The 26,973-nt window shown below is 35.9% G+C and overlaps 1 protein-coding gene across 6 annotated transcripts in view; it reads right to left on the reverse strand.

Annotated features, from left to right (window-relative positions):
- Positions 1 to 3,276: 3,276 nt before the first annotated feature.
- Positions 3,277 to 26,973, reverse strand: part of CAPS2 (calcyphosine 2) — a 49,978-nt gene continuing 26,281 nt past the window's right edge. For 4 of the 6 annotated variants that reach the window (XM_059186357.1, XM_059186361.1, XM_059186359.1 and 1 more), the window contains 9 exons: positions 26,226 to 26,300; positions 25,266 to 25,361; positions 25,084 to 25,177; positions 21,293 to 21,411; positions 19,548 to 19,624; positions 17,573 to 17,727; positions 14,217 to 14,336; positions 11,397 to 11,493; positions 3,277 to 4,908 (listed from right to left, as the gene is read on the reverse strand). In XM_059186357.1, coding sequence (XP_059042340.1) covers positions 4,733 to 4,908; positions 11,397 to 11,493; positions 14,217 to 14,336; positions 17,573 to 17,727; positions 19,548 to 19,624; positions 21,293 to 21,411; positions 25,084 to 25,177; positions 25,266 to 25,361; positions 26,226 to 26,300 — 1,009 coding nt within the window. In that variant the 3' untranslated portion in view covers positions 3,277 to 4,732. The remainder of the gene's footprint in view (positions 4,909 to 11,396; positions 11,494 to 14,216; positions 14,337 to 17,572; positions 17,728 to 19,547; positions 19,625 to 21,292; positions 21,412 to 25,083; positions 25,178 to 25,265; positions 25,362 to 26,225; positions 26,301 to 26,973) is intronic. The other 2 variants (XM_059186358.1, XM_059186360.1) reach the window with 2 other exon arrangements.

Raw genomic sequence — 26,973 nt, forward strand, 5'->3', positions numbered from 1 at the left:
CATGAAGGAGGGGTGTTTAAATTTTTAGTCTATTACCTCAGGCATTGTGCCATGCCATATTTGGGTCTGTGATGTGGTGTCTGACAGAGAACTGTAACTGCAAACTGACAACTGTATTAGGAATAGCTAATTTAGTTGTGCACAATAGGGTTTGTTTGTTTTTTTTAATGGCAGTTAACTGTGAGTACCCCCCACAGCCTCCCAGCCAAAGTTTTGAGGTGAGTGAGAATTAGCTACACTTCCTAACCTTCCTAACTATAATGAAATAAATTTCAGACCAAATTCTGCCACACATACAGACATTTATTAAGCAAACATTTCTGAGGTGGCTGGGTAGCTGTCATTTAAGCCTCCAACTCTTGATTTCCACTCAGGTCATGATCTCAGGGTCATGGGATTCAGTCCCACTCTGAACTCCAAGCTCAGCTCGGAGTTTGCTTAGGATTCTCTCTCTCCCTCCCCCCCCTTCCCCCTGCTTACATCCCCGTGCACACATGCTCTCTCTCCATCTCTCTCTCTCTCAAATAAAATATTTAACAAACAAACAAGCATTTCTTAGCAAGGAGGCAGGAGGAGATGACACAACCTCATCTGTAAACTTAGTGAAATCCCAGCAGTTCGTCCCCTTGGGAACTCCAACCATCACAATGCACAAAAGCTCCCCGGAAGCAGCAGCCCCAGAAGGGGAGGCACCTGGTTACTGTACTGTTATAGTTGGGTAACCAGAAGTTCTAATCCACAGGTGTACACAAGACCGTTAAGGGATTCAATGATACACTCTGTTTTTATGGATCAAACCCACTGTGCTTAGGAGGCTTGTTCTGTAGGGATCAAATACTGACTGAGTTCCAGCTAGCTGAAGTGAATATGGTGGCCCCTGGAGTGGTAAGGTCTTGTCGATAAAGTGCTAACTCAAACACCTCCAGTCTGTGCATTCTTTATTAGGAAACTTACTGCCCCCGTAATTGAAGCTTGCACTAAAGTGCACATTCATACTGTTCAATAGTCTATGCTATAGTGTTTTAAAGCAACAATGTTAAACTGTAAGAACCATAACACTTGTTGCTCAAAATCATATTTACCCAGTTAGCAAATCTTGACTGAACACCTACTATGTGTCAGGCATCCTGCATTAGATACCAGGTTCATAAAGTGAAATAAGATATGGTCCTTACCCTTGAAAAGCTTACAAATCGTGGGAAAACATAAGCAAAGTAATAACTATAATATGAAGTGATAAATGCTGGGTGAAAGGCTCACACAGGCTGCCAAGATCCAAAGGACAACTTTATCAGACTCTTAAGAGCTTCTCTGCTTTAGCTTTCTAGAAGAGATGGTTCTTGAGCTAGTGTTAGAAAATCAGTAGGTGTTAACTTAGATGTATTAATGGAGAAAAGCATTTTAGACAAAAGCAGCAGAGCAGTTCTGAAGTCACAGAGATTTGACACCTCACAATCGAGTCTAAAAACAAGAAGTAGCTCAGAATGGCTGGGGAGGGGGGTTGAAGAGGGGGGCTGGGGGAGGGACAAGGAGAGGGGGTGTGGAGAGGGAGATGAGCTTAGGGAGACCAGAGTATTTAGGTTTTATGTGTTAACGTGAGGAGTTTGAACTTCTCTAAAAGGTATGGGATACCATGGAAGGACTTACGTAATGGAAGTACATTTTAGAAAGATCATTCTAATAGCAATGTGTAGGATGAGTTAAAGTGGGATTGGGGAGGAGGCAGAGTTGATGTGGGGGTAATACACATGAAAGGTGGTAAGGCATTGAGAAGTGAAAGCGACGGATTCAAAAGTAAGAAACCACAGGACTTGAGACAAAGTGGATATACGGAGTGTGAGAAAAATCTAGACTATCGAGAGTCTTGGAAATTTCATGGAATAGTGTCACACAGTAAATACTGTTGACCCTTGAGCAATATGGATTTGATCTGTGCAGGTCTACCTACACTCGGAATTTTTTTTATAAATACAGTACTGAAAATGATTTTAATAACATTTTCTTTTCTTTAGCTTACTTTATTTCGAGAATGCTGTATATAATGTAACATAAAAATATGTGTTAGTTGACTATATATGTCATTGGTGAGGGTTCTGGTCAACAATGAGCTATTAGTACTTAAGTTCTGGGGGAGTCAAAAGTTATAGGCAGATTTTCAACTGTACAGGGGATCAGTGACCTTACCTCCACGTTGCTTAATGGTCAACCATCTACATGACTGGCTAAATGAAATCAAGACCAAATGAACAGAAGCTGCACTATGATGCACTTATATATGAAGACATTAAAAAAATGTGTTTTCCTAAGAAGTTTATATAACCATAAAGTAAAAATGGAAGGCTATAACAGGACCTTTTCCTCATTATCAGATTCTAACACTTCCCTATCAACCCACTGAATTTTCTTTGCCCTTCTCATGCTCAGCTTGTTATTTTGGTTCAGTTCCTTCTTTAAGCACTTTAACTGCAGAAGTTTGCCCTTGCTGACCAACCTAGTAGGGACTATATTTTATCACAGTACATATTTTGTTTATTCAAGCATTATAAACCAATCTCACATATATATATGCATGTTAAATAACATGCAATAAGCACAGCCTATTAAACACAGTTCTCTCCTGAAGTAATTCACAAGAAATTTGACTGGAAATCCAAAGTAATTAATAAAATGTGTTTCATAGCATCAAAATTATGTGTTATTTTAAGTGACTCTATGTGCCTCTACAGTCACTGGTTCATTAAATAAATATGGTCATATACTATAAAATTTAAAAGAGGAACATACACTTTTATCTATATTATGCTCTAGTTGTTCCATCATTCAAATATATATTCTTTCCTAATTAAAATATAGCTTAAAATTCCTAAATAGTATCTTTTGTTTTCTAATAGAGTTTGAGTTGCCCTAAAAATTCTGTAAAACATTATTTATAAGAATAAAGACATTAAAATTAATATGTAGAATTCAATAGACAGTAGAACTATTGGGAAAACAACTATACCACAAAGACCTCTTGAAGATCTAGAGAATGATAAAATATACTTAACCATAAAATTCATGTAACATCACTTCAACATATAATTTCATATTTAATATTTTAATGTTAATCAAGAGATATTTTAGACTCCTAAAGACAGTTAAGCATAGAATTTCAAATGTCAGTTATTGTGCTGTGGGTGTTTGAAAATGTAACTATGTAATTAAATGCCCCTCTATTAAACTGGGTACTAAATAATAGATTTTATTACACCAAAATCAAAGAATGCAGACAATAAAGCAAATGCAGAATGATTTATTGCGCCACCAATTAAAATTTAACAAAATACACAAATAACATATTGAATATGTATTTTCTAATTCTACACTGAAATAAAGTATAAAATAATGAGAAATTAACTATTCCTAAGCTCCTAAGTAGAGAAACTTTTTGCAAACACATATGAATATTTATATTAAGAAGGTGGAGGCTTATTTAAAAGTATGCTGTGACATTAACATGTTAAATCGCAGAAGAATCTTCCCTTTTTTCACAATATGACAGTCTATACATTTTCTGATTATATTCACAAAAAAATATGCTTAACAACATCAGACTGGAAAGGACGATTATAATACATCTAACCATTAAATAATATCTATTGAGAAGAAAATATGTTAGTTGCTTAGTATAACAAAAAGAGATGTTTAGAATAATAAACATTCATTTTAGGACAAAACATCTTTTTATATTTTGTTAAGAATTACTAAACTATCCCTGAGTCCATACATGGGATAATGCATTTTTGAGATCTTTATTTAAAAATCTAAGAAAATATTTTCCCTCCCATTTTGTATTGTTTCTAGCTAACGGTAATTCTGTGTAGGTAATAAGGATTCCAGTTAAAAATAGAACAAAAGAACAAACAGAGCTGATCACTTGAATAATTACATTGTGCTCTACTGGACAAACAACAGCACATAATTTAGAAGAATCCACAAGACAAGTCAGTATTTAAATAAGCATTTGAAGGTAAGCCTCCATCATTCTAAATATTTATGCTACCCAAAACATCTATACCATGTGGAAAATTTCTCTTACATATCCTTTAATTCTTTTAACGTTTTCAAATGTTTCAAACAAGCTGAGCTATTTAAAGTCTTAGAGGCTTTGGACCCAATTCCAGTTCATCAAATTGAGAATGGTGGCTATCATATTTTGGGGAATGGGTAGCCAAAAAACAATGGATGAGTAACTTGGTTACTATATAGAAGCTCTCATATAGTTTGATACAGATGTAACTTTCCTATGAAACCTAATTTAACAAAGACCTTTATGGAGGGGAGGGGGGTGGGGGGTTGGGTGAGCCTGGTGGTGGGTATTATGGAGGGCACGTATTGCATGGAGCACTGGGTGTGGTGCATAAACAATGAATTTTGGAACACACACACAAATAAAATAAAATAAATTTTTTTAAAAATGACCTTTAAAACATATCCAAGATAAGTAATGAATGAGCAAGATAGAGCTTTTCATGCTTAGAGTCAGGCAAACACTCAGACATGTACATGACCAGACATACACCTCCCTTCAGCTCTTTTTCTGATTCCTCCTACCAGACTCAACCTGTTTGAGAAAAACAAAAAACAAAAGAAGTCCTAGAAAAATTATATTCCAATGTTTGACCACATTTTACATTCAATTCACCTCACCTTTAGAAGGCTCAGTGCTGAAGACACCCTCATTCTAAAAAAACTAAATCCCCCAAGGAGTACATACAATATTAACAAAATCTTCATCATGTACTATCCCGATACTTAGACCTTCATAGTAATCTTCAAATTCACCATAAGTCACTTCATCAGACTTGCTGCAGGCATCTTTTAATGTTTCTAGAAAAGATAATTTGATTTCTTCCTCTGTGGAATGGCCTGTAAGATAGTACCGACTGTGAAACAATCTCCTTAAAACACTAGTAAAATGACTGATGGCGATAAAGAAATACTTAATCACCTTATGAAATCTTTTCAACAATTTCAAATCTTATGTCACACTACCCTCCAATTTATTTAAACAGTTTCTTGCATGAATCAGAATTTAATGGTGATGACTTCAATACACATTCAAGGCAACTTTTAAGCCTCTGATCAGATGTGTCCTATAGGTATAAACAAAGTAAGAGTCACTACTGTAGATATTCTTTTATATCTTAATGTTTTAGAGGACTCAGTTTTATTCTCATTAGAAATGAGGAAAGAAGATAACAAGTAAATAATTTCAAAGATTTATAGGCTGTTAACACAGTAACCCAATGTGTGAAAAACATCCCTATATTCAGGCATTAGTTATTTTATGAATCAGTTACTCATAACTGCAGCTAGAAAATATTACCACAAGTAAGATTCAAAGGCCTATGAAAATCTTTGCCGGAAGAATTTTCACTAGATTAAATCACTCTATTTTAATCTCTGACATTAAGTAGGCTATTTCCACTACATCATACTAAATATGATTAATTTCATTCTATAGGAAGATGCTACTGAGAATCAAAAATGTAAAAAAAAATTATAAGGCTTCAATTTGTTATGTAAAGAGAGAACATAACTGCTAAGTAAAATAAGTCCGTCAGAGAGACAAATACCATATGATTTCATTCATACGTGGAATTTAAGAAATAAAACAGATGATCATAGGGGAAGGGAATGAAAAATGAAATAAAAGAAAAAACAGACAGGGAGGCAAACCGTAAGAGACTTAGCTATAGGGAACAAACTGGGGGCTGTAGAGGGGGCTGGGGGGTGGGGTAACTGGGTGGTGGGCATTAAGGAGGGAATGTGTTGTAAAGAGCACTGGGTGTTGTATGCAACTGATGAGTCACTAAACTCTATCCTGAAACTAACAATACACTGTATGTTAACTAACTTGAATTCACATAAATAAATAAATAAAATCTAAAAGAAAGAAAATTACTCATTTGAACATGCTATATCCATTAAGATTCCTAACGCTGAGTATTACTGAGATGACTGAGACGTTATAGTCTCCACCCAAGGATTGTGACTGAAAAGTACTTCTAAAAAGAATATTCCACTGAGTTTAATTTGGAAGAAGCAGGTCAATTTTAGCAAATCAGGGGAATATATTAAACCTGGAGGTTTTATATCTCTAGAATCACCCTTTCACACCCATTTAAATTCAGTTAAAATACTGTAAAAGTTCTTAAAACACACACACACACACACACGGACACCTGGGTGGCTCAGTTGGTTAAGGGTCTGCCTTCAGCTCAGGTCAGGATCTCCCAGCATCATGCTCCTTACTCGGCAAGAACCCTGCTTCTCCCTCTCCCTCTGCTGCTCCCCCTGCTTGTGCACTAGCTCTCTTTCTCTGTCTGACAAATAAATAAATAAAATCTTTAAAACAAAACAAAACAAAACAAAAAACCAAAGAGGCAACATAAAATATATGATTCAGTCTTTTAATTCATTTGATTTTTTAAAAAATTCAGAAAGAGAACAATAAGCTATTTAATTAAGTAGCTTGGGTTATTTTGTGGTCAGTGAAAACAAAGGAGCAATCCAAGGTGCTCCCTACTCACATGGATTTATATCTATTCCCAGGATCCTAGCATGGAGGAGGAAAAAAAAAAAAAACATTCTTTAAGCTTTTAATAAAAGAAATTAAAAGATGAAAGGAAGCTACAAAATATGGTCAGATGATAATCAAAGAAAATAGAGACCCATATACAAAGGCAAAAAAAATGTCAGAGAAATCTAAATTACCCTCTAAATCACTCTGAAGCCATGTTACATTTTAAAATTACAAACTTAAATTGGGAAAACCACCTTAATTGTCTAATGAAGTGGGCAAAATTAGGATAAGAGTTGGATCTTTTTCAAAAAGCAGAAGTTCTCTAATGGACAGATAATAATTCATTGTTAAGGGCCTTTCAAATTAAAAAAATGCTTTAGATGTTTGCTGTCTTTTAAAAATATGTGCAAAATAGAGAAAATGATTATTTTATTTTTAAAAAAGGTTGAATGAACAAGGACTGCATAATTATGCTCTGCAGAAATGGTAATATAAAACAATAGAGTGAATTTGTGATTGAGTGTTAGTCAAGGGTTAAAATTAACCAAGATCTAATATATATAAAAATATATACCTGTTGGCAAAAGAGATTTCCTCCTCTATCACCCATACTTTTGAACAAATGAGTTTTAATATTATTTCTTAATGAAAACATTTTTTATTTAAATTTTTGTTTCAAATACTCAAGATTTTTATACCTCCTCTGCATCACCATCCAACTACTTACCTTTTATCATTTTTAACTAACCTTTCTTTCTGTCTACTTGGACACTATGAAGTATTTTATTTTATTTTTTTTTTAAGATTTTATTAATTTATTTGTCAGAGACAGAGAGAGGAAGAGAGCACAAGCAGGGGGAGCAGCAGGCAGAGGGAGAAGAAAGCTCCTGACTGAGCAGGGAGCCTGACATGGGACTCCATCCCAGGACCAAGGGATCATGACCTGAGCTGAAGGCAGATGCTTAACCAACTAAACCACCCAGGTGTCCCACCATGAAGTATTTTAATAAACAGTGATAATATCTTTACAGAGAAATACATTTGGGACATTTCATTTCTATAAAAGCTGAAAATAATCTTTTTCTAACAGATTATTTAAGTAAAAAGAAAGTATTTTCTAGAGTAAAAATGTGCTACAAAAGTTTTAATTTGAAATTAATTATAAATTGTAAATAATCTAGGGGCACCTGAGTGGCTTAGTCAGTTGAACGTCCAACTCTAGATTTGGCTCTGGTATGATCCTGGGGTCATGAGATGGAGTCCCGTGCTGGACTCCAAATTCTGTGGGAAGTCTGCTTCTCTCCTTCTCACTCTGTCCCTCCCTTTGCTCACTCTCTCTCTCTTTATCAAATAGATAAATATTTTTTAATTGTAAATAATTTATATTCCAAAGACAGCATGTGACTAGATTATAATTTGTATTGATAGGTAATATTTTTAAACTTCAAACTTTAAAAAACTTCAATGGGTGTTTGTTCTTCTTTTTAAGACTGCTTGTACCTACTAGCTTATTTTCCTTAATGTGAATGCAAAGATGAGATATGGAATTTGGGGTTTGGGTTTGTTTTTTTTTTTTTTTTTTTTGAGGTGTTGGAATTTCTTAAACAAATGAAGGCTTATCCAACAAGAACAAAACCCTCACCAACAATTCAATTACATCTAACAAAACTCAAGCTGCTTTAGCAACTTAATTAAGATTGTTAGAAGGGAGAAAACAAAGAAAAACAATGTAGGATGTTGAAATCATAATTTTGAAATAAGAAAACTATCTTGGGGACGCCTGGGTGGCTCAGTTGGTTAAGCAGCTGCCTTCGGCTCAGGTCATGATCCCAGCGTCCTTGCTCTGCAGGGAGCCTGCTTCTCCCTCTGAGTCTGCCTTCCACTTTGTCTGCCTGTACTCGCTCTCGCTCGCTCTCTCTCTGACAAATAAATAAAATCTTAAAAAAAAAAAAAAAAAAAGAAAAAAAGAAAACTATCTTGTTCTTATATTTAGCAAGCTAATTAAGGAAGAAGAACAGGGAATGACATAAGTTTAAAGAAAAAGATATGCTAAATCCAGGGGCACCTGCGTGGCTCAGTGGGTCAAGCCCTGGCCTTAGGCTCAGGTCATGATCCCAGGGTCCTGGGATCAAGCCCCGCATCGGATTCTCTGCTCAGTGGGGAGCCTGCTTCCCTTCATCTCTCTCTGCCTGGCTTCTCTGCCTACTTGTGATCTCTGTCTATCAAATAAATAAATAAAAATCTTTAAAAAAAAAAAAAAAGATATGCTAAATCCAATTCAATAATGCTAGAAATTTTCTTAGGGGCAACTGCAGTTCATTTAAAGTCATTGATAAGCAAATTAAACTATTCTGACCTTGGGCTATCAGAAATCAGGAAGCCAGTGATAGTTAGCTTTAATCTTTATAACAAATTGTTGTCTTTTTCACTTCATAATTTTAAGTAATAAATAAACCATTCACAAGGGTTAATGGTGATAAAAGTAATTACAGGGTAACTTCTTTTAATAATAAAAATATTTTAAAAATCTGGAATAGTATTCTATAGTATTTAACAGTATATGATCAAAATCATAAATTAGAAAGATAAAATATAAATTAAATATAAATTACAAAGATTAAATATAAATTACAGATGGTCAAAAAATACAAAAATGTGTTTAACCTTCCAAATAACCAGGGAAATGCAAGTAAAAATTTTTTTAGTCTATCAGATTGGCAAAATTCTGTGGTGTTGGGAGGACAGTCAGGGAAATGAATTCTCCAACTAACAGCAATATAATCTGGTATAGCCATCTTATAATGCAATTTTAAGAATCAGTTAAAATTTGAAATGTAGATATTCTAGGTATTGAAATTACCACCCCATAAGAAACAGCAGAAAATGAGCCTGATGAGTCACAAATAAACATATTTGTTGCTTCATTGTTCAGAAATTTAAAGTCTTCCAGTAGGAGCCTAACTAGGTAAATTGTAGTGTATTGATTTTTAAAAAGAATAATATGCAGCAGATAATAAGGTGGCTCAATATGGATTAATATGGCAAGAGCTCCAAAACATTTTTGAGTGTAAAAAGTAAACTACATATTTAGTGTATTTAGTGTACCTGTCATGCTAAAAAAAAAAAAATTCAAGAAGTATTTGATATTTATAGCACCTATAAAGCTATGAAAATTCATAGAGTAAGGACATATAAGAAATGTATATATATTAAATGATAATGTTACCTCTATAGAGGAACATGTGATGAAAAGAGGAGAGTCACTGTGGCCAAATACTTTCTTTTTGTTTTGGGTTTTTTTTTTTTAAAGATTTTATTTATTTATTTGACAGACAGAGATCACAAGTAGGCAGAAAGGCAGGCAGAGAGAGAGGAAGGGAAGCAGGCTCCCTGCTGAGCAGAGAGCCCGATGCGGGACTAGATCTGAGGACCCTGGGATCATGACCTGAGCTGAAGGCAGAGGCTTTAACCCACTGAGCCACCCAGGTGCCCCCAAATACTTTCTTTATACTAAGAATGTATTAATAAATCAACTATATAAAAATTAAAGTCAGAAAAAATACAGTAGGTAATGAATCTCTAAAATTATAGATCTTCCCTGACTCACAATAAAGTTTTATCTGATAAACCCATTGTAAACTGAAACTGTCTTAAGCTGAAAATGCTTTTAATTCATCTAACCTAAAATACCATAGTTTTTTTTTTTTTAAGATTTTATTTATTTATTTGATATAGAGAGATCACAAATAGACAGAGAGGCAGGCAGAGAGAGAGGAAGGGAAGCAAGCTCCCTGCTGAGCAGAGAGCCCGACGTGGGACTCGATCCCAGGACCCTGAGATCATGACCTGAGCCGAAGGCAGCAGCTTAACCCACTGAGCCACCCAGGCGCCCCCTAAAATACCATAGTTTAGCCCAGCCCACCTTAGTTGTGCCCAAAACACTTACAATTAGCCTACACTTGGGCAAAATTACCTAAGGCAAAGCCCATTTTATAATATAGTATTGAGTATCTCTTGTAATTCATTGAATACTATGTATATATACTGTGTATATATATGTACACATACATATATATATATAAAATATAGTATTGAATATCTCATGTAATTTATTGAATACTGTACTGAAAGTGAAAAACAGAATAGCCGTATGGGTACAGAATGATTACATAAGTGTATAGGTTGTTACTCTCCCGGTCACATGGCTGGCTGGGAGCTTGCTACCACTGCCCAGCTTCACAAGAGAGTATCAAACTGTGAATGCCAGCCAGGGTGAAGTTCAAAAAGCAAAACCTGAAGTGCAGTTTCTACTAAATGTACATTGTTTTAGTACTATTGTAAAATCAGAAAATTGTTAAGTCAAGCCATCCTAAATTTCCTGTATGTATCTGAGATATTTTCTAGATCCTCAAATTCTGATACACATATGTATGCCTGTTACATATATATCACCATTCCCAGAGAAAGACATTCACTTTCTGCCTTGAATCTTCAAGTATATGAGGATACAGTAAAACTAACCCAGAGAACTTGCACATGTAATTATCTATCCTCTGAATCCATTCTGTCCTAACGCAAATTCCGCATGATCTCCTCAGTAAGAAATAAAAATTCAATCTCAGTTCATAAACATAAAAAAAGCATAAACAATAGACCTCAGAATATTTAAATGAAGAAGGTCAAATGGCTCTTATGTTTCTGGTTTAAAAAATAAGTGTTTATTTCCTCCCTTAATGGCCTCAAGTCTACACTGTAAGTTAATATAATTTAAGATTTTACTTTTATTAACATTTTAGAAATCTAATGCATTTTGACTCATAATAATTACCTGAAATTACTTGAGGATGCTTCTTTGCACAGTAACATTTTCGTATGTTTGTAATAGGCACAGAGCCAGTTTTGTTGAAATCCAATTTCATGAAGGCCTATATAAGGAAAAAATGTTATTTTTTTCTATGAAATCATTAGACGTGAGAACCCAATTCTCTATTCTGTAGATTATCCTTAAGCTCTAAAAAGCCAGTTGAAAAGTACTAAACTGCTATAAGAAGGAAGTATTATGAATACAGAAAGATACTGGAGCAAGATAGGTAAACTGCACTCTCTGCCACTCTGACCTTGAGATAGCTAATCTCTGTTGCCCTAGCTTTTCTCCTCTTATACTGAAGAGCTGGGTAAAAGACCTTCCTGGTAACTTCCACCTCTAGGATTTATAAAAAACTGATAAATGGCCAAGACAAATTGCCAGGACCATTTTGATTCAAAAAGTGAATGTGCAAATATTCATCACTAAATTCAATAAGGAAGTACCATATTTTTTAAATGGCTTATGTTACTCTATTTCCTGAAATTTAGGACCACTTTTTGATACGCCAGTTGTTTTACCACTCTGCTAATTCAATGCAATTTTTAGTACTGTAAAATAAAAAAATATTTTACGGGCAAGAGGAATGGGTGTATAGAACACTCAACCAACCCAAAGCAACAGCCCACATTTGCAAAAGAGTCAAAACTATAATCAGGTTTGCTTATTCACAATAATGTGTTCACAGAAATATGGTACCTAATGGGCTGAATTTCCACCCCCCCCTCCATTATACATCGAAGCCCTAACTCCTCCTCTGCTCTAGTGCCTCAGAATACGATTGTTATTGTGGAGATAAGGCCTTTAAAGAGGTAATTTAAGTGAAAATAGATATGCTAGGGTGGACTGTAATCCAATATGGCCAGTGTCCTTACAAGAGGAGATTAGGACACAGATCACAGACTGAAGGATGACCATGTGAGCATAGAGGGGAAAGACAGCCAATCACAAGCGGGAGAGAAACCCCAGAACATACCAAACCTGCTAACATCTTGATCTTGGACTTCAAGCCTCCAGAACTGTGAGACAATACATTTCTGTTATTTAAATCACCCAGTCTAGTATTTGTTATGGCAGCCCTGGTGAACTAATACAGTACTTTATAACTCTACTTTTATCCTCTTTTCCTAGTATCAAGATTTATGAAAGAGATAACCCTCTAGCTTCTACTCCTGATACATCTGTCATCTGGATATGTAAAGTACAAATAAGAGCAAATTTATAAATTATTATGTGATGAATTCATTTAACATAAAGTTTTTATTGTGTCTTTTGGCCAGTAAAGATTTTGATATTTTCTATTTGAGATTTATACCTCATGTAATTGTTTATACTCTTCTATACACAAAAGCTTTGTTTCAATATTAGATACAGACACACAGGTACATATTCGAAAGAGAAAGAAACTACATTGCTCGAAAGTATGCTCTAAAAATGGCCAGCAGAACCTGAGTAAGATGTAGTTTCCTATAAAAATCAGGGCCTCCTGGGGTGCCTGGATGGCTCAGTTGGTTAAGCCTCGATTCTTGATTTGGGCTCAGGTCATGATCTCAGGGCTGCGGATCAAGCCTGTATTGGGCTCCACGCTGGGGGTAGAGCCTGCTTGAGATTCTCTCTCCTTCTCCCTCTGCCCCTTCCCTCACTCACACATGCCCAAGCATGCTTCTCTCTCGCCCTCTAAAATAAATAAGTGAATCTTAAAAAGAAAAGAAAAGAAAAGAAAAGAAAAAAAATCAGGGCTCCTGTTTTTAATTCCAATTTAGTAGTCATTTTAACCTTCATTTGAACAGCTAGCTAACATGCATATTATAAAAACCAGAGAAACATCCCTTAATCATACTCCTAAGATAACATGTATTGAGCCTTGACACTAGAACAGCCACAATGCTAAGAATTTTACAAGTTTAACTGTCTTTATACCAACTCTATGAGACAAGAAACTAAGGCCCAGATACATTTAATAATAGATAATCATATAACTAGTCAATTTTGGAGCCAGAAATTTAAAGAACTAGTAATGTGTGAAACAAAATTTGATTTCAGATTTTATTTTCCTTTTAAAATCTGTTCCCTGGGGCGCCTGGGTGGCTCAGTGATTTAAGCCTCTGCCTTCGGCTCGGGTCATGATCTCAGGGTCCTGGGATCGAGCCCCACATCGGGTCCTCTGCTCAGTGGGGAGCCTGCTTCCCCCTCTCTCTCTGCCTGCCTCTCTGCCTACTTGTGATCTCTCTCTGTCTATCAAATAAATAAATAAATATTTTTTTTAAAAGAATTAAAAACTAAAAATAAAATCTGTTCCTAAAACAAGGGAAAGTCTCCATAGTTCAGGGGTTAGAGCACTGGTCTTGTAAAGTCTGTTCCTAAAACATATGCATAAATTATTTTGCTTCATGCTGGTAGATTTGTATATGTATGTGTTTGCCTATATTTTACTAATTCCAAAATATATTACAGGTGAAGGGATTTAAAACATGTTCAATAGTAATCAATAAAGTTGTAAAATAATGAACCCAACACTCTACTAAAAGTAACTATTTCAGGGGTGCTTGCATGGCTCAGTCAGTTAAGCATCTGCCTTCTGCTCAGGTCATGATCCTGGAGTCCTGTGATGGAGTCCCGGACCAGGTTCCCGGCTCAGCAGGAAATCTGCTTCTCCCTCTTCCCGCCCCCCCACCCCCCACCCCCTACTTGTGTGCATGCCCTCCCTCTCAAATAAATTACAAAACTTAAAAAAAAAAAAAACTTTAAAAAGTAACTATTTCAAAGATTATTTAACAAAATTACCTTTCGAACAAACGATTTCCTGTATTCATTCATTTCACCAATAACGGCGCGTTTGAATTCTCCATAATCAACCTTGCCACTGTCATTGCCATTCAGAATTTGCCATGCAGACTCAAAATCCTAGACATAGTCAAGGAGACCACCGTTTCACCTTTTAGTTATATATGACCACAACAAAACTCATCTTAATACTATTATGTTACTACTTTTGTAGCCCCAGGCAAAGAAGCAGATTTAACAAGACAATTCCAAAAAGTTACATATAAACCCAAACAAAGGCACTAAGAAAACCACTTAAAGGAACTCTGTGGTGGACAGTTCTGTAAAATTCAGGGTCTTTTAGGAGAGTCAGTGTCACAAATTCTTATTTTGATTTTGATTCCTTTCAATACAAAAATGCTCACCACTTACTTGAATTTGAACTTTTAATTATTTTTAATGTATTATACATGTGACAATTAAAAATTCACATCAGGTTCTACAGTGCTTCCAATTGGCATTAGGGCCACTAGTGGTATTTCTGCTAGTCGTCATGTTTCAAAGTGCAAAAGATCTAAATGGCTCCAATATTATCCCGCAATTCACACTGAAAGGTGTTATTTTGAATAAATCCTTATGCCAGTTTGTTGATTTTACCATTGCCACTTACTTCTTTGCAAATGCACAATTTAATAGAATGTTCTAGTCACAGAGTTCCTAATAGCAACAACAACAAAATACAGATGGGGTTTTCTTAAACTCAGGTAAATAAATGTATTTTCAAAGTTTCAGTCAAGTTGTTTGCTTTAAACAAGATTGTAAATAAGATACCTAGCAAGGTGACTAACAAAAAATGGGACTCAAAAAAGTTCTACTTCCTCCTCCTTTTTTCAATTAAAATTCTAATAAGAAAAACTCAATCTTAAGATGCCCTGCTTCCCCCTATTTTCAATAACCCCTAATTTGTGTCATAATGCCTAGCACATGACTAACTTTAAGTGTCTGTAAAATGCGCTCTTAAATTTAAAAATGAGCTTGACCTTTAAAATCTTACATAATACAGATAAAAGATGAATTTGCACGCCCAACTCATGGAATACTAGAATTAAAAGATACTGCTTGAAGCTTAAAAGAAATAATTTTCAAAAATGGAATAATTTACCGAAACGGGCAACAAATTTATGTAAGTCTTTCTAAGATATGGTACAGACTGGAAAATGATAATTCAGTTGAAAAAAACTGAGCTTAAATTTATTGATAGTATCTCTAAAAAATTAAGCTACTTAGGGTGCATATCAATTTTTAAAATTTCAAATCAAAGAGAATGACCATGCCTTCCCCAAACTACTTCCACAATTAGACCCAGATTGGTGATTCTTGAGTCCTTATTTCTGCTTATCATTTCATGGGCAGTCTCTAGTGATATATCAGGGGCAAAAGCAGGGAATATTATTTTTAAAATGGGTAAAAGGGAAGCTTACTCGTATTCTCATAATATATGTTCTCCCTATGTTTGAAGTCTTACATAATTAGTTTAGTTTCTATTTCTGACTCCAGGGTCAAAAATTTAGCTAATCAACGAACAAAAGAAGTACTGGTTGATGCAGAAAGAATAAAAGACTGACCTAGATTATCTGGGCACTAGCTCTAACTCAGTTATTAATTACCTGTGTGACTGTGGATAAAGACACCAAGGCTTTTAATTTTCTATTGCTGTCTTTACTATATTATTATTATTATTATTATTATTAAGAGGAAGAAATGAAGTTAGAGGATCTCTAATATGTATCACTAAGGGGGCCACAAGGTTAAACTTGGTAAAAAACACAAAGGACAGGTATGTGACAACAATGATAAACAACATCACACTGGCACAGAATTTTAATTGAAAAGGCCTATTCCCATGTAATTTTTTCATCTGAGGTTCAAAGTAAATCTGACCACAGGTATTATCTGTAGATTGCCCAGGCAAAGCCTGTCAATCAGAAAAGTTTAAAAAGACCTATGCAAGATCACACAGCTGAAGTAGTAAGTCCAGAACTTGAATCTCTATCTCTTAAGTTCAATTCCCAGTGTCCCTTCCACAAATAAACTACATCTTGTGACAAGACTATTTGAAGCAAGAGAGAACAATGCAAGAGAAACTCTGATCTGAAACCCTCGAGGTAGATGTGTTTCAAATTTACTTTTAGAATGAAATCCAAACTTCTTAGCATAGCATGCAAGGCTTTAAGATAATGGACACCACCAGGCTTATTTCTCTCCATTCTTCTCTTTTCCTTCCTTCCATATGTCTGCCCATGTAAAGTATGCTGTTTCTTCAGCACTTGCCATATGCAAGTTTCCATTGGAGGTGCTAGACACAGCAGGAAACCAGAAGTACCTTTGTCCCCATCCTGATGGATATAACACTCTACTTGCCAGAAGAGCCAGAAAATACTTGCGAAATGGTATGAAGAAAATAATATGACAAATGGTACAGAGAGGACCAAGGATCAGATAGGCACTGCTTTAGACAGAAGAGTCAGTATAGAGCTCCCCATAGAGAAAGCCTAAATGATGGAAAATCCAGCCCTGCAAAGGTCTAGTGGAAGATTGCTCACTGTACAGGGAACAGGATGTATAAAGGCTCTGGTTGCTTGTTGGGGAGCAGGGGGTTGGTTTTGTCCTTTTGCAATTCTTAGAACAGGCTACACACCCCCTCCTCCTCTTCACACCTTTGCATGTGCTTCCCCTTTGTGTGAAATATTCGTTGTCGGACTCACGTTCTTCCTCCCCTCTTGCCTGTTTAACTCCTCCTCATCCTTCAGAACTCAGGTCAGTTATGCCCTTCTCCAGAAATCCTATGATCTCTCTTCTTCCCTTTAACCTGGCCTGGAATTAATCCCATGTGTTCTGTAAGCATTCTCTATTTAATACATATAGTCTTTCATAATCCTTCATCTTTCTTTTCTTCTGATTATGAAGACTGTAAGAGTCTAGAGTATGCACTCTCAGAGCTTAGAACAATGCCTACTTATTAGGTTCTATTAAATATATGAAGGAAGAATGAATAGTGAGATTAAAATTAACAAGACTTGTCACCTGATGACTAACACTGATTATGAAGCATAAAGAAAGAGACACATGGGGGCACCTGGGTGGCTCAGTCAGTTAAGCATCCAGCTCTTGATTTGGGCTCAGGTCACGATCTCAGGGGTTCAGCATCCTGTGCGGAATCTGCATGAGATTCTCTCCCTCCGCCCGTTCCCCCAACTCATTAAATAAATAAATAAATAGATTTTTTTTTTTTAAAGACACACCTGAACTACTAAAATCCTATTAGAAGAGTAAATAATACCATTTAAGAATACTATGTCATTCATCACAGTACCTACATTTTCAGACACTTCTAAGCGAAATACTTGGAGAGTTTGCTTAAAATCTGCCTTATCTAAAAGTCCAGTTCCTTCTTTGTCCAATTGTTGAAGATGTTTTGCCAATCCAGTCAAAATACGAACACCTCTTTTGTGTAGCTGTTCTTTTAGAGCATCTGTTTACGAAGAAGAGAAATGGAAACCAGTTTTTTCTATACACAAATGTATTGGTTCTCTGGTAGGAAAATTAGTGGTATAAGGGATGTAAATATGCAACTAGATGGTATGTAGGACTGACAAAAGACCTTGAAAAATAGAATGCTTTTAGTCAAGTGTTACATACAAAATCGCATGTAAATATACTAGAACTATAGCACCACCGTGTGGTGAAAGTGTTACATAGAAAAATAAGGGATCACTTCATCAGCATGAAAATAATCTACATGTTACAAATAAAATCTTAGTTTTTATTTTCCAGACTTCTTTTTCATCTAATGACCTCACATCTTTAATCTCTTTCCTATTTGCTATAATTATAAAATTGATGCCAGACAAGTCACTCAAAAATAACGAGTTCAAAATTTCTAAAATATCTGAAATCTTCAAATTGTAGCTTACATATTGAACAGCATCAAAGCTTTGCAGTGCTATCTTATACTTACACACTTAAAGCAGCCCTTTTTTTTTTTTGTAATTTTTAGTTATATGCTCAAGCTTCTAGCATTCTCTTTGAAGGTCAGTAATTACACTTAACACAATTTATGCCATTTTTGCTTAAGAAAATATAGTTAACTCTACTAAAGCAGTTATTAAATATAATAAACAAATGTCAACAGTGGATTCAACAGTGACAAACACTGGGCTGACCATGAGAAAACGATTTACTAACAATGACATCAAGAATATTTTGGGAGAGTTCAGACTCCAATCCCAGACAACTTTTAAATCTGTTTCTAGCCTTTTTACTCTCATATCATTTTTATATAAAAAATCAGGATTTATCAAACTTTATAAATGATAGGTTGATTTCTATGATTGTTTGTTTAATGTATGCCTCCCTCTTGACCATGAGAGTCATCAAAGGAACTGTCTGTCTGAGCCTACTATCCTTTAGTGGTTACAAGACTGTACTCTAGAAACAAAAATCTGTAACACATTTTCGTATCCAAAGCCTGTGTGTATATCATTTATTACCACAATAGCTCTGGAAAGTTAATAAAATAGGTTATCCCCATTATAAAGATGAAAAAGAAGTGCGAGAGATTTGCACAATGTAATATGTCTATGAAACAGCAGAGTCCAAACATCACCCTGGCTCCCAGGCTAGCATTTTTCTCTTTTAAAAGAGGTTGCCATAAAAAAATTTAAAAAATTAAAAAATTAAAAAAAATAAAAGAGGTTGCCATAAATCACTTTGGGACATCACCTCATGCATAATCACTTAAATTTTATTCATTTCATGGAGAAAACGCATACTATCTAGTACTTTCTAAAATTCTTAAATTCATAAGTCATATAATACTAGTTAAACAAGATCACTAAAGTGGAAGACATCCTAAAACTATTTTCATTTTTTTTTTCAAATCCAGTCGCTTTATAAAAGTATTTTTAAATGCGTAAATTCATAAAAAGAAGCAAATAAGAAATATAAATCAGTGGGGCACCTGCGTGGCTCAGTCGTTAGGCGTCTGCCTTAGGCTCATGTCATGATCCCAGAGTCCTGGGATGGAGCCCCAAGCCCGGCCTGGAAATCCCTGCTCGGCAGGAAGTCTGCTTCTCCCTCTCCCACTTCCCCCTGCTAGTGTTCCCTCTCTCACTGTGTCTCTGTCTGTCAAACAAATGAACTAAAACCTTAAAAAAAAAAAATAAAGAAAAGAAATATAAGTCAAGTGTCTTTGTTGTAAAACTAAGAAATGTCTGGAAAATACTGCTTTACTGCTTGCAAAGAAAATTATTGAAAATGAAAACTACTTGAGACAATAGTAATGATACGTACCTTGAACAGCCTTTAAAATAAGCCTATCGTTAGCTTCTTGACTGGTTAAATTATCCTCAGGCTCCACAGAATCAGTTCTGTAATTGATATGTTCACAGTGATAAAAATGTATTCTTTTGCAATCTTGAGTATGGAAACTCTAAACTCTTCCCTATTGTGGACTCAAAGAAACTCTCAGAGTTGGAAGAGTGTTAGAGATTCCCCAAGTCCCAGCTTCGCTGCTATAATTCCCAGAAAATTTAAATATACTAAATCAAGAGCTAATATCTTTAAACCTTCCAAGAACTACCTATAAACATTACATTCATTTTGTAGCTATCTCAATGTTCTTTTAGAATGATTAAAACTATAAAATTTAAAAGCAGTTTTAACTTTGAAAGTACAAAATATAAAAATGTTATTTTAAAAAGACAGAAAAAAAAAAACTGCATTCATTTGAGCACTACAGTAAATGACAAAGAAACAGACATCCTGGGTTGCCTGGGTGGCTCAGTGAGTTAAAGCCTCTGCCTTCGGCTCAGGTCAGGATCTCAGGGTCCTGGGATCGAGCCCAGCATTGGGTTCTCTGCTCAAGCGGGGAGCCTACTTCCCTCTCTCTCTGCCTGCCTCTCTGCCTACTTGTGATCTCTGTCTGTTAAATAAATAAATCTTTTAAAAAAAGAAAAAAGAAACAGACATCCTTTAGCCAATTTATAGGATGTGGCCTCTAATATAGAACACCAATTATTGTCATTTTGAAATGCATACAGCACCAAGAAACACTCAGCAAGAACAGCATATATACACATATATTCTGTGATTTTAAAAAATATATATTTTATTAATTATATGTGATTATATATGGTTACATATTTTATGTAAGGCTGTTATTGCTGTGAATCAAAGCATTTGTAAATGAATTTGAATTTTTTTGAATCACAGAGTACATATATTATAAAATACATACAAATAATATATATTGCAACTGATAATGTTCATACATATTATATATAATAAAATATATATAAATTAAATGTGTTTTATAATATAGGTATTCATTTAAAAGCATCTTTGAGGGGGAACCTGGGTGGCTCAGTTGATAAAGCATCTAACTCAGATTCGGCACAGATCATGGCCTCAGGGTCCTGAGATCAAGCTCCACAACAGGCTCCAGACTGGTGGGTGAGGAACCTGCTTAAGATTCTCTCTCCTTGACTTATTTCGCTAAGCATGATACGCTCTCTCCCTCTTCCTTTGACCCTCTCTTCCTCACCCCTAGCTTGCTTTCTCTCTCTAAAAAATATAAATTAATAAAAATTTAAAAATAAAAGCACTTTTGATTTTTCATTATACATATCATCAATTAAGGAATACTATAATCATGTGAGACCCAAGATATTTTTTAGTGCAAAAAAAAAAAGGCATTACACTAAAATGTAGGAAATGTTACAATATTGTACTATAGCTTACTTTTTAAAATTGACTGCTTTGGTGGCATTTGGTAAAATAAAGGTTTTATAGCACAGACAAATTAATAACCTTTAACATAGATGGAACACTTTTGATCTTTATTTAACTATTCCTACATATAAGATGTATTTGAGTACACTATAGAACATGAACTAGACAAATATAGCTATGCTTTGTTTTTCAGAAACATAAAGCTTAACTAAAGTCAAAATGCTTTAGGATTGAATATCATCTTACAATAATAAAAAAGAGTGTTTTCACTTACTTTCAAAATGACAAATGTATATTTGACTTACTTGAGAGAATCCAAAGCTATCTGATCAATATTAGTGATCCGAAGTATAAATAATGTGTTCTCTTTTATGCTCTCTGGAAGACTGGAATGATCAGAACTCAAAAATGTCAAGTTTGCACCCTAAAGAAATTAACAGATGAATTCTTTAAACTAGAAAGTATATAAAGAGTAAAATACAACTAACACTAATTTTAAAAATTCGATTCTGATTATATTTGATATGGTATACTTTCATACTGATAAAAAAAAAGTATATTTAGAGAATATTTAGAAACCACACAGGCTTCAGCTAATAATATTGAAAAATAAAGGAAATAATTTCCCAATCAATCTCTCTATTAGAATGATCTTAGATTTAATAATTGATGTGAAAAAAATAAGAACCCCAATTTTTTATGAGTCAGAGGAAGAAAGGACAAGTTATTTTAATTGAAATTATGACATCCCTGGGGCACCTGGGCGGCTCAGTCAGTTAAGCTTCTGCCTTCCGCTGGGATCATGATCCCAGGGTCCTGGGGTTGAGCCCTGCATGAGGCTCCCTGCTCAGTGGGGAGCCTGCTTCTCCTTCTCCCTCTGCCTGTTCATGCTCTCTCTTGCTCACTCTCTCTCTCAAATAAATAAAATCTTGGGGGGGAAAAAAAGAAAAGAAATCATGACACCTCTAAGTTCAGAAATAAAACTCCTGATTCACAGAAAGATGCAGAGCAAATCGATGACCTAATAGATTCATCACCCTCTTACACCTGATCTTTTGACAACAACCATCACAGAAATGTAAAACTAACTATAAATGTAAAACTAACTAACTATAACCTAGTTGGAACAGCAAGGTTTTAGTGAACACATTCCTATCAAAAAATCCCTAATCCAAAGTTAGAAAGTTATTATTTTAATTTCTGAGCTGCTCAAATAAGTGCGGTCAAATAGGGACAAACGTAAACTCTAAATAAGGGGCTGAATTACCTCTCTTGAAAATAAGGGAAGAGATTTCCTTCCTCTCCTTTTTTCCTGGAGCATTTACTTTAAAAAATTGTAATAACAGTACTCTCTCCATTCTTTAAAATGTGTGTCAATTCTCTTGAAATGACTACATTACGTGATTAAGGAGACTATGTGAGAGGTGTAGCAGGGTACTGCCTGGGAGCGTATGTACGTGTGCACCGCCGTGTGTTTTAGCTGCATCGAAGAGCTCTGAGTCGGTCCAAAGCAACAGGTGCACGCTTGGGAGTGAACCTGTGGGTGCAGTTTTACGCATGAGCGTCTGTGGGCTCACGCGCATGTGTAGAGCAGTTTTATGTTAATAGCTAGCACTAAAATTTCTTGCAGGGAGTATCGGAGAAACACCGTGGTGGGGCATACAGAAGTGAAAAGAGAAGTTCCAGAGTAACAGCTGGAAGGCCGACAAGTACTGCCCCCCACCTCCACAAAAAAGAAAAATAAGCCAAGTATTTCTGCATAAAGAAATGGAAGATTGTGGGAAAACCAAGAGATAGGAGGTGTCAGAAAATAGGAGAGGAGGACCTATACCACCGGAAATGTTTAAGGGACATATTTTTTAAAATAAGAATGTCTAATAATAAATTATAAGCTGCTTACTCTGCTGCAGTATAAACCTCCCTCTATATTCCCTTCAAAATGTCTGCCACACAAAGGCTCATATGTATGGTGTTGGAGGGCAGGGGTCCCTCCCTCCTTCTTCCCTATTTTTCTTCCTTCATCCTCCCATTCCATTCTCTATCCCTCCTCCCCTCACCCCTCCACCTCATTCTTTCTTGGAAATCATAAAAGGAAGCAGAGTTCTACACTGGGTTCAAGTAACATAGAACAGGTTAGTTAAGAATAAGTCATAAACTGAACTAAAATTTTCGAGCAGCAGTTCAGAGCTGGAGGTAACTTTGAAGTTGGGATGGACACTAAACATTCTGTGTACAGGTATGTGAAATGGGATTTGGAGCTGATTTTCTCTAGCTCTCAAGGGGCAGGCCAGAGCGACATCTGTCTGGTATACTTAATCCAAGTTTAAGATGTAAAGTTCTAACTCACCCCCACTCCTCATGTAGCCAGTCACAACATATCTTGGTTCTCCCTCCTGAAGAATTTATTTACTTTTTTTAAAGATGTTATTTATTATTTATTTGACAGACAGAGATCACAAGTAGGCAAAGAAGCAGGCAGAGAGAGAGGAAGGGAAGCAGGCTCCCTGCTGAGCAGAGAGCCTGATGTGGGGCTCAATTGCAAGACCCTGGGATCATGACCTGAGCTGAAGGCAAGGGCTCTAAACCACTGAGCCACGCAGGCAACCCCCTCCTGAAGACTTTAAAATTTTTTTCTAATTAGCTTCATAGCCACAGCCACTTGCCTAATTTAGGTTGCTATAACCTCCTTCCTAATTAATAGAATTCAATCCAATCTGGTTCTTTCTTTTAGTCCTCAACCCACTCCCCATCTTGTAACCAGAGAGATCCTTCTTTCTAAATCACAAACCTGATAATGTCAGCTTCCCTCAGTCCATCCACCTCTCATCTTTCAATAACTTCCCAATACGTTTTAGATGACTCTTTAATATAAGGCTACTCTTAATAAGCTCTGACTCGTCTCTTTTTTTTTTTTTTTTTAAGATTTTATTTATTCATCAGAGAGAGAGAGAGATAGAGAGAGCACAGGCAGGGGGTGGGCAGAGGCAGAGGGAGAAGCAGGCTCCCTGCTGAGCAGGAAACCCCATATGGAACTCAATCCCAGGACTGTGGAATCATGACCTGAGCAGAAGGCAGACATTTAACCAACTGAGCCACCCAGGCGTCCAAACTCTGACTCATTTCTTGCCAACTCTGACCTTGAACTAAAGTTAGGCCAGACTGAACGACTTCCAAGTCTCCAACTAAGCCGAGCTCTTCCACGCTTCTGTTCTTTCAGTGAGCTATCTCCTCCCTCTGGAAGTCTTTTCCTATTCTCTTGCCTACCTATCCCAGCCTACGCCTACGCCTTTTCTAGATCAGTATTAGGTGGCACTGTCTCCAGGAAACTTTCTTCAACCCAACAAAACTGAGTCATTGCCCCCTTTGGTCTGGCCCTCCTATATATTTCCCATTGGACGGTAAGCTCCCTGCAAGAGGGAATTGATTTAACTTATTCACTGTTCTATCTCCAATGCTTGGCCTATGAGTAGATATTTGTTACATGGATGGTCACTGTGGATAGTGCTAAATTTTATTGATGAGATAATGTGAACATAATAATTTAAGAGCACTACATGAATTGTAATATTACCTATGATCAACCCCTTCGAGGGAATCCTTGTTTTACATCACAAGTCAGGAGTTGTGTGAGGTGTGGAAATCACAAGGCGGAGACACTAACTATCAGATATGTGACAGCTCCAGAGGCCAAGTATCCCTCCATATAGAGAAGAACATGCATCTACAGGAGATAAGCCTGCATGATGTGGACCATTACTCCCAGTACTATTGAAATAGCCAATTACCCAGTGGTACGGCCTTGTCAGGCCTTCAAAAGTACCAAGAGACAAGCCCTCCCTAACTTATACTGCAGAATTGTGAGGGAGGGGTAGAGTGTTGCAAGGAATTAATGTCATATGCTTACATTCAGACCACTGAAATCTGGACCTGGGAGGCAGAACCTCCTGGGGAAAGATCAACCATTAGCCCTGCTCTATAAGGAGTAGAGATCATAAATTGAAAACTAGAAACCCTGTTCTTTCTACCCCCCCAAAACCACCCCACAAAATTCAGCATCTGGCATTAAACCCTTTTCATACATACACACTTCACTTACAATATAAAAATCGCCAAGTTGGTATTGTGTTCCTTTTCTTCGTCCACACTGATGGCTGTAAGTGTTTTTTTGAATAAAAGGAAGCACACTTGTTCTAGAAGTTAAATGACAAAAATGTCAAGTTATTCAGCTTCTCCCAGAAGTAATCATCTTGAGAGTTGTAGCAATGTTTTAGGGCATACCTATTTTTCCCAAATTGCCGATATTCATAAATTGTTAGGGACTGGTCATGAGCAAAAAAGAACCCAACCAGCTCTCTGCAGGCATCATGTCCATTTCTAGAAAAACAGAGTGATATTAAAAATTTTCAAATAAGGGTCATTTTCAAATTAAATAATAAACCAGCATTGTGTATGCCAAAGAACAGCACAACTCCCTTCGATGTGGCAATGAGCGGGGGTTATGGGAAGCTACAGGGAAACAGGGCATGGCTTGCTGAAGTGTCAGTTTAAGTAAGATCTGGATGGAGGAAATGGCTTACCTTACAGTGATAGGATACAGATATATTACAATAGATTAATATTTTGGCATAGACTTTTAAGATAGAGTGAAAGACCTTTAAAAATGCTGACCTTGCAAAAAGCCACTGAAGGATAGATACTTATCTTTGTCAAAGAGAGTTTAAAATCACTGAACAAACTTGATAACTTCTAAAAACATACATCACCTTTAATATACATAAAGAACATCAGTATTGTGTATGATTGGAAGTTTGTAACACAGAGATAACAGATTTGAGAATCATCTTCCTTTTCATTGTCCTGCACCTATTAATAATCTATTAATTTAAGCCCTTAAAAGAAAATCAAAGAAAGCACCTTACATAAAGGTTAATTTTTAAATCCTTTACCGTCTTCTAGTAAATACTACATATCTTTAAAAAAGTCATTTCTAAGTTTCTTTTTGAAAGCCATTTTAAAATCACTTTTTAGATAACTTTGAATTAAAATGTCTTATTTATGGGTTCATAGTTCCTATAATTGTTGTAACATATTAGTATATATTTCTAAAAATATTCATTCTAAATTCACATTTTGCATTTAAATGCGACAAACTTAACCAATCTCATTATTGTTACTTCTATTTGAAGAGAATACTGTTTTATAATCCTAGGATTAAAAGTTTAATAAAATCACAATTACCTTGATATGATCCTACCATCAAACTGTACTTTATGAGAAAGCATGTTTTCAGTTAATGTAGAATGGGTTCTTATCCTGTTAAGAAATACATTTGTCAATAATGAGTTTAAAGTTTCCCATACTGGATATTGACGTAAATGAGAAAGTACAAAAGAGGTTATGTGGATATGTTGAAATATACAGAATGAAGATGAAGTTATAAACCTCTTTCTTTTTTAGAGTGCTAGCTAACTGAAGCAGAATCAGAGGGGAAAAAACCCTGAGATACCGTGTATAATACCCACATAACTTTTGTGTTGGAATGTATGGTATCAAAGTGCTACACAAGTAAACAGCACACTTGTAGCGGGTCCTGTTACAGTGCTACCAGGCAGCCATTTCTAACCCTCTTCTCCTTTGCCCTCCTCCAATCATCTAATTTGCTTTTCTAGCCTCTTTCCATTAGAGGTGACTAAGGGACAAAGTTCTGCCAATAGTCTTCAAGGGAAGACTTTCTTTTGTCCTGATAAAAGAGTGGCACGGGAATAGTTCTTGACTGTGAACATGGCAGGGATATGATGCTCAGAGCCACTGTGGCCATCAGGCAACCCATGTCAGAAAGGCCAATAAGATCTTGAGGAAGACAGCTCAGAGCTGTGTCATCACTGAACCACTGAACTAAAACCAATGCTACCTCCAGGCAGCTGGTTTTACAGGAAAACAAATCCCGACTTGTTTAAGTCACTATCACTCAAGTTTTCAGTCATGG

This window comes from Mustela lutreola, chromosome 8 (genome assembly GCF_030435805.1).
Source record: "Mustela lutreola isolate mMusLut2 chromosome 8, mMusLut2.pri, whole genome shotgun sequence".
Taxonomy (NCBI): Eukaryota; Metazoa; Chordata; class Mammalia; order Carnivora; family Mustelidae; genus Mustela; species Mustela lutreola.